The sequence below is a fragment of the Diceros bicornis genome, chromosome 29 (assembly GCF_020826845.1).
Source record: "Diceros bicornis minor isolate mBicDic1 chromosome 29, mDicBic1.mat.cur, whole genome shotgun sequence".
NCBI lineage: Eukaryota > Metazoa > Chordata > Mammalia > Perissodactyla > Rhinocerotidae > Diceros > Diceros bicornis.
In genome coordinates, this window is record NC_080768.1 from 26,221,247 (window position 1) to 26,230,093 (window position 8,847).

An 8,847-nucleotide genomic window follows, 5' to 3' on the forward strand; every position below is an offset into this window, starting at 1 on the left:
GGAGTCATTTAAAAAGAAAGATGGGAGAAGGTTTGGGCTTAGGCAGAGGCTGTTGGAGAGAAGAAGTGGAAGGCTGGGAGAGATTTCGGAGGCAGAACATACAGGATTCCTGTCCTCCTCACAGGGAAATAATACTTGGGCTTCATTCACTCTACATAGGAATCTAAGTGAGAAGGAAACTATTTTTGGAAGAGAACTCAGATCCCATGACATCTTTATGAAGTCTCTCTGCTGTGCTAAACAATAATTTAGGTTTTAAGGTAGAAACAAACTATAAAGTGCATTCAAAAGCAGAAGTGTCCTCTCAAAGCTGATGGGAATTTCAATTTTTTTGGCCACACTGGCTTTGTGTCCCATACTTCCCCTAAACCTAAGCATCCCCTGGGGGCTTGTAAACACACAAAGTCCCACGCCATTCCCCGGGGGAGTCCCATTCAGGAGGAACCTGTACTTTCCCAAACTGATCACCCCAAGAGATCCTTATTTCAGACACATTGGGGCGTTTCCAGGTCATGGGAGACATATTGATGATGTTTTCTTATATGCTATCTATATCGTGTGACTCCATTTATATAAAATTCTAGAAATTACAAGCTAATCTGTACTGACAGAAAGCAGATCAGCGGTTGCCTGGGGACAGGGGTGCTGGGAGAGAGGAGAGGACATTATCAAAGACAGAAGGAAACTTCTGTGGGTGATGGATATGTGTATTATCTTGATTATGGAGATGATTTCACAGACGTACACATGTCAAAACTTAGCAAATTTAGTATGTGCAGTGTGTCATGTGTCAATTATACCTCACTGATGTACAGTTTATTGTATGTCACTTATACCTCATTTTTAAAAATTAAAAAATACATCAGTAGCTTCCAATATTCAGTCTCAGAGAAAGTCTTAGACCAAATTTCACAATGCATTCATCTATTTATTAGTAAGCAGGTGCAAAAACAGTCTTTCAGCCTGTTCTGTAAATTTGATGAAGTCCCAGGTGTCTGTCCATTTAGATACTCCAACAGCCCCTGTCAGGAAAGTTCACTGGAGGCCATATTCTAGCATAAGGATTAGCTAACCTTTGAGCTGGGTCAGGAGAGATGGAATCCTCTGAGGCAGCCTCTAAACACAGGGTAATTTACTAATCAAGCCTGGGGCAATATTCTTACAGGTATTGTTACTGGGCTATGGAACACAGTATGGCATTTCTTGAAAAAATTAAAAATAGAATTACCATATGATCCAGCAATTCTACTTCCAGAGAATTGAAAGCAGGGACTCCAAGAGATGTCAGTACACCCTTGTTCCTAGCAGGATTATCTGCTGTAGCCAAAAGGTGGAGGCAACCGAAGTCCGTGCATCAAAGGATGAATGGATAAACAAAATGTGGTATATCCATACAATGGAGTATTATTCAGCCTTAAAAAGGAAGGAAATTCTGATACATACTACAAATGGATGAACCTTGAGGACATTATGCTAAGTCAAAGAAGCCAGTAATAAATACTGTATGACTCCACTTACATGAAATATCTAGAATACTCAAATTCATTGACACAGAAAGTAGAATGGTAGTTGCCAGGGGATGGGATGGGGATTGGGGGCGGGGAGCAAGAATGGGGAGTTATTGATAAATGGGTATAGTTTCAGTTTGGGAAGATGAAAAAGTTTTGGCAATGGATAATAGTGATGGTATTTAATTTACAGCCAATGGACTGTACACTTAAAAATGATAAAGATGGTAAATTCTATGCTATTGTGTATTTTACCACAATTTTTTAAAAATTGAAAAATTCTCAAGAAATGAAGGTAGTGATTCCTATTCCTGGTATTGTCCACTCTAGAATGCTCAAAATTATTTCAAACCAATATTTTATTAACTTTGATTTTTAGAGTTTTTTTTTTTACCAATTATAAAGATAAAACACTTCCATTGTAAGAAATATGGAAAATGAGAAAAATGTTGTTAAAGGATAATTTTTAGAAAAATGTGAAGTCATCTCACGAATATGAAATGAACACGTCAAAGATTTTATTTAACTCATCAATAAGGGAACCAGTATGATGTTACAACCGATTCAAAGGAGAATGCAAAGCACATAAATACATAGGCAAACAGGCATGCTAAAATGAACTTACAAATGAATGCCAACTGGTCAGTACCCATTAAGCAAAAATCATTTACATTCTACTGACACAAACTCATTTGCATTTCTATGGACAAAAATCATTTGCCATACTAGGTTTTCTACAACTTACAGAGTTGTAAAATAGCTCAAAGACAGTGAAAGCCGCAAGACCCTGTACAGTTAGATAAGCCTGAAAAGCGTGCTAGACAGGACGCCCGGTAACACCCTCTCTTTTTTTGTCCGCTTCAACATGTCACAAGGCTGAAAAAAATAAAATAAAGTCCTCTGCAACTGGCTTTGATTCTTTGATTCTTTCGAGCGAAACTTAGTCCGGAGTATGCAGCCTTATTAAGCACACTAAGCAAGGTTTATTAAACAAATGCAACATTCTGGGACACGGTTCTCGACCAGGCGGACCCTCCGTGCACACCTGCCCAGCGCATCTCAGGCAGCTCGGGGAGCGGCGGCACCGCCCACTTGGCCGAGAGTGGACACAAGTCAACAGCCTAAAACTTCGAGGGGCCATCGCATCCCCGCTGGGCGTGGAGGGAGGAGAGGCTGCATCTGCAGGGCCCACGGGCCAGGACGGGAGAAAAACTTTAGCAACCCAGCTCCACCGAGAAGCAGGTCAACTGCGCACCCGAAGCCCGGCGCGGCCGTCTGGGCGGCGGCGCGTCTTTCCTTCCCCGCCCCCCTGGCCGGGCCCCCGGAGCCGGGGGCGGGGCGACCTTTGCAGGGTCCGGGAGCAGCCTCGCCACAGGTGGGGTGTCAGCGCCGCCCGGAGCGGGGAGCTCGCCGCGCGAGGGGGCCGCGCCGCTTCCTGCTCGCCCCTCCCACGGGGACGGGTTTGGCCCCGGCGGCGGCCCCTGGACGCCCGCACCTCGACCCGCGGTTTCGGCCAGACCCGCCCGGGAGCTGGTTTCGATTAGAGCCGGCGGGAGGGCGGAGCGGCCTGACGCGAGGAGGTAGCTAGGAGCGAGCGGCCCAGGGCGGCAAAGCGCGGCTGGGAGAGGGCAGGGCGCAGGAGCCCGGCCCTGCTGACGGCGGGGGGCCGGAGCCCGGGGCGCTCTCCCGGCGCGCGAGGGCCCGATCGCGAGGCCGCGGCCGCGGAGGAGGCAGCAGGTGCGCCGCCCGGAGGGGGCGCGGCGCGGCGCCCCGGGATGCGGACGCCGGTGGTGATGACGGTGGGCTTGGTGTTTGCGCCCTGCGGGCTGCTGCTCAACCTGACCAGCACGCTGACGCCCGGCTGGCGGCTGGTGAAGGGCTTCCTCTACGAGCCGGTGGACGTGGTGCTCTACCAGGGCCTTTGGGACATGTGTCGCGAGCAGAGCAGCCGCGAGCGCGAATGCGGCCAGGCCGACCAGTGGGGCTACTTCGCGGCCAAGCCAGTGCTCGTGGCGCGGGGGCTCATGGTGACGTCGCTGGCCGTCACGGCCGTGGGGCTGCTGCTTGCGTCGCTCGGCGTGCGCTGCTGGCAGGACGAACCGCGCGCCGCGCTGGCGGGCCTTTCCGGCTTGGTGCTCTTCACCGCGGGTCTCTTCAGCCTCATCCCGGTCTCCTGGTACAACCACTTCTTGGCAGACCGCGCCATCCTGCCCGCCCCGTCTAGCCCGGTCACGGTGGAGGTCAGCTACAGCCTGGTGCTGGGCTATCTGGGCAGCTGCCTGCTGCTGCTGGGCGGCTTCTCGCTGGCGCTCAGCTTCGCGCCCTGGTGCGAACAGCGCTGCCGCCGCCGCCGCAAGGCGCCCTCGGGCAGCGCGCGCCGCAGCAGCATCAGCACCGTGTACGTCGACTGGCCCGAGCCCGCGCTCGCGCCCGCCATCAAGTACTACAGCGAGGGCCAGCACCGGCCGCGGCCCGTCGAGCTCGGCGCCGCCGGCACGTCCAAGGTGGGCTTCCCCATGCCGCGGCCGCCGCCCAAGGCCTACAGCGACCCCGAGGTGGACGTGCTCGACGGGGAGAAGGAGGCCGACTCCCGGGAAGCCTCCTCGCGCAGCACGCAGTCCTGCCACAGCCCGCTGCCCTGCGACTGCGACCTGTAGACGGCGCCCCGCAGCCTGCTCTGGCCGGGCTCTGTCTGGACGGAGGACTCGCCCCACCACGGCCCTACCTTGAACTTGTCTGTTACCTGGCCGCTGGACACACCTGGCTCGGAGTCACAGCCCCAGACGCGTTCCTGTAACTTGTTTGGAGAGGGATCTTCCTTTCCTGTGGCCAGACTAGGCTCCTTGGACGGTTAGTTCAGGTTGGGTTTGGTTTTCTTTACATAGAATTTAGCTTTCCTCTCCGGAGGAACCAGGGTCCTCTTAAGGAGTGATAAGCTTTTCATACTTTTAGCTGAAGGAGCTATAGAAAGGGTGACTTTTGCATCGTGTTAACCAGGGACAATAACACCAAAAAGTCAAAATCAGCAAATAGAAACTCAAAAATGATTTAACACCTTGAAACAACAATACTCTGAGATGCCCATGAACCATCAAGCATCCATGCAATTAAGCATTAATTTTTTTCTGCTGAATAATTCATTTTCATGCACACTCTCAAGAGACAAATATATTTCTGGCCATGTTTGAATGAGGCATTTAAACTAGAGCCATGCAAATACCAGCAGCCTTAGTGGCTTTTATGGAAGAAAAGAACCTGATTAACTCATATTTACGTTTCTCCATGTATAAATAGGATTTATCTTTTTTATCACTTCTTTTTGGTGTGAAAGTGACTCTTGAGGTCACTCCAGAGTTTCTCTTCTAGAAGCCAGAAGGAGAATGAAGGCACTAACGCTTTCCTGTGCTATTCCTTGGCTACCTCACCCAGGACAGAGGGACTATAGATTAAATATTTGGTACAAAATGGGACCTGTTCATTATATTAGGTTAATGTACAGGTGTATATATCTCTTATTTATAAATAAAATTTGAAAACAAGAGTTTCAGTTTACCTACAAAAGCTTTTTTGTCTCCCTTACAACCTTTGGGAGTTTAAGCATTCATTACTAACAATTTCCTGGCTGCCTCAGTACTGTTTCTGAAATCTAGCACTCAAATCTTTGCACCTCTTAGCATAAGATTACTAAAAGAAGCCAACAGGCCCCACTTAAATCCCTGAGTGCTTTATTTTCAGGTTCCTGCTGTTTTCCGTACAAAGCCAAGTCTATTGTTGAGAAAACTAGAAGCACCAGTTTCCACACGAGGTAGGACTAGAAATCTTTTCCTCTTGTAACAGTGGAGCCTAAAGTCACAAGTAGGCAGCTATGAGTTCCATGAGTGGGAGGCTTTAATTCCAGGTGGTTGATTTAAATGTGCCTTTACAGGAACTGAATCTCATCTTTAAAACCTGCTGCTGGTAGCCAATTCAGAGGTAGGGATGTTCAGTTCAGTAAGCGCTGATAACAGAGAGCTGTAGTAAAACTAAACAGCACAAGCTGCTGGTTAGCAGTGGAACGGACAATGTAGATTCACTTCCCTTACAATTTTGTACTGGAATCACCTGTGTCTATCGTTTTGCAGCCAAACTTGAATGTGCCATCGTATCAGGTGGGGATCTCTTTCAAATGCAAATTCTGATTCAGTAGGTCTGGAGTGAGGTCTGAAACTGATTCCCTAACTAGCTCCCGGGAGAAGATGCCAATGCTGAAGGTTCATGGCCCCCACTTGGGGGCTGCAAGGTTTTCCTTGAGACTATGCCTCACGCAAATTTCAGTCCCAACTGGCAGCAGATAATCACACCTTTGAGAGTCTGCCGCCTAAATGAGTTAGGGGACTTGCTCTAGGGAACAGGACCAGATGGAGAAAAGGCAATGCTGCTTTTTTCAGCTAACACTTCAAAAGGCAGAGATTAGGGGCCTGGGAAGTCAGCACCTAGCAGACAACATAAAGCTATTGGGATTCTGGCAGGTACCGAATCGACTGAATCTTGCCTGCATCATAATTCCAAATATTTCTGGGGAAGCCTTAAGAAAAACAAAATCGATGTTTTGTATAGTTTCACTTTTACTTCTCCTCAATTATTCTCCACTGGCTTATATTCAAAACACTTCCTCTCTGGTGACTAAGATTTTGTTGCCCTATCAACAGAAATAAACCCAAAATTCCCTTTAAAAAATACAAACTTCTTTTTGCTGTAATAGTATGCGAGATGGCCTGGAAAGAAACTCCTGCATCAGGCCGAGATTTGTTCTTGGCTTGAGAGTTGTTCTCTGACAGCAGCACAAACTGACAATGGTCTTGAAACTCAAGATGCTGGAGGAGGCCGGAGCCTCAGGACTAGCTGTTGTGGGCGAGAACTTATCCTGAACTTGATACTAACCAAGCAAGCACAGTGGACGCCAATGTGAAACAGCACTGCTGCCTTGCCTCAAGCAACCAGGGTCACAGGCTGGAGGAAAAGGGGTGATATTTTAGGAAAGGTGATCAGGAAGGAGGTGATACTCAAGCAGAGAACTGAAAGAAGGGAGAGGGGAGCATTCCAAGCAGAGAGAACAGCCAACTCCAAGTTCCCGCTAGAGAAATATTAGAGAAAACAGTTGGGCATAGCATCTTGGTACCAGCATGTTTTGTTTCAACTTCACTCTAGAACAGATAGTACGGACAGGAAGAAGCTGATGGTACAGTTGAGTGAGGCTGGGGAAATCTTGTCACCTACGCTTTATCAGGCTAATAGCTTCTTCAGGAGGGAATAGAGTCTGATACAAAGTCAATCTGTCTTATAGGATATTTTCAGAATCAAATATAAACAATTTGATATATGAATAGCTGGTGAGGAGCATTCTATTCTGTCAGTGTATAGACAGCCCCAAGATGCCACAGGCAGAGAAAGAAATTAGAACCTCAGAGCCCCATCTCATCCCCAGAGTGCTGGAAAAGGTTAGTAACCAGGATCTCTCCCCCCATATCCATGCTGCATCTTCACTCTGACCTTCCTAAAATGAAGGGCTGCCATTCATCTCCGCAAAACCCTCAGGATCTTCCTTATGTACCATCTACTCTTAGTTTCAATTCCCCTCATGATGTGGCCAAGGCCTGTGTTTTCATCCTCATTACTTTCTCCCACATGTGTACCCTAAACTAATCCTTTCCCCCATCAGCTTAGAGGAATCATATTTGAACATATCCTTTAAATGCTCAAATGTGTCTTGAAATGTGTCTAATTTTCTTGGAGTACTTTCTCATTTGACCTCTAAATTGAAGGTAAGGGCATGGATGGTTTCTGTTTATTTTTATAGTCCTGGAATAGGTGCTAACAGTGCCTGTTAGCAATTTAATAAGTTACCTCTAAAGGCTGTTTCTGTACCCAAGTCATTCCTCACCTTACACACAACTTGTCATGTACACAGAAAGTAATTTGTGGCCTGAGGTCACTGGCCCGAAACTCAGGGGTGGAGGCACACTGACGATGGTGAGGAATAGGCCACAGGATCAAGTTTGTGAATCGAATTGATTTGCTTACAACGACTAGCCAAGCACAACTGATGTCTCCTCTATTCTCAAGACACTATGGATGAGATCTTTCTCCCTGTGCAGGAAGGGAGGAAAATATGGACTCAGTTGTTACTTCAAATAAAAACTTGTGTGGGGGCCAGCCGCTGGCACAAGCAGTTAAGTGCGCGCGCTCCGCTGTGGCGGCCCGGGGTTCGCCGGTTCAGGTCCCGGGCGCGCGCCGACGCACTGCTTGTCAAGCCATGCCGTGGCGGCATCCCACATAAAGTGGAGGAAGATGGACATAGATGTTAGCCCAGGGTCAGTCTTCCTCAGCAAAAAAAGAGGAGGATTGGCAGATGTTAGCACAGGGCTGATCTTCCTCACAAAAAAAAAAAAAAATCGTGTGTAATTCTCACCCAGTCCTCCCAACAACCTCCAGCCACATTCCACTCTCTCCTCACTGCACACAAGAAAATGACCTCCTCCAGCAAAGCTTCATTAAGCTGGACTGAACACAGGAAAACAAGGTTTAATTTGTTCAAATCAAGGGAAATAGAGACAAGGCTCCGGTGGGGGAGGGTGGGGGAGACTGTGTAGTCTAGGGGGCTTGATTCTCCAGTGAAGGCATGTGGAGAGAACGGCTTAAGGTGATTTAAGCACCTCTCTACCACACTCTTGTCTAACTGGCTGGTCCAAATTATACACAGACTCGCACAGGGAGGAGAGCAAGCGGCCTCACTTGTAGCCAGCATGACAACCCTACAAGGTAGGTGCGTTCACAGGTACCAAGAACCTTTGCCAAGCGTGTGGCCAATGCCCCTGCCACTCCCCCACCCTCCACCCCCATGGTTGCTGTTCAAGTCAGTGCCTCCCCAAGAGCTGCCACTCACCACAGAGCTTCAGGAAACTAGTCACTGCCATTTTTCCAGAACTTGGGTGAAATACACCTCCTACTACCTTAAGCTCTGCCCTTACTGGACTTCAGTCTCCTCAGCCATAAAACTGGGAGGACTGGATTAGATGTTGTCAGAGGGCCTTTCTCAATGTAACATTCTGAGAGTCAAGGTTAAGAATTAGATGAGGCTGAGAGGAGAGACCTGAAATTTGAACAGTGAAGGCTGGGGAAGCTGATTGACCCATAAAATTAGTAACTGGTCTGATCTCAACAAACTCCATGTTTAGTTCTAGATTTCTCTGAATTTCATGAGCCTCCCAGCAGTTGAAATGGTAGGAACTTGTTACATCCTTCCCATCATCCATGACCCCTCTCTTGTTTGTTTCCCAAAGAGAATAAGTATAAAGTGCTT

General features: G+C 48.2%; 1 protein-coding gene across 1 annotated transcript; it reads left to right on the forward strand.

The window, feature by feature from the left end:
• The first annotated feature begins 2,937 nt into the window (after positions 1-2,937).
• Positions 2,938-6,455, forward strand: CLDN23 (claudin 23). Its single transcript, XM_058525127.1, has one exon. It carries the CDS (start codon positions 3,284-3,286, stop codon positions 4,163-4,165), a length of 882 nt encoding a protein of 293 aa, XP_058381110.1. The 5' UTR covers positions 2,938-3,283; the 3' UTR covers positions 4,166-6,455.
• The last annotated feature ends 2,392 nt before the right edge of the window (positions 6,456-8,847 follow it).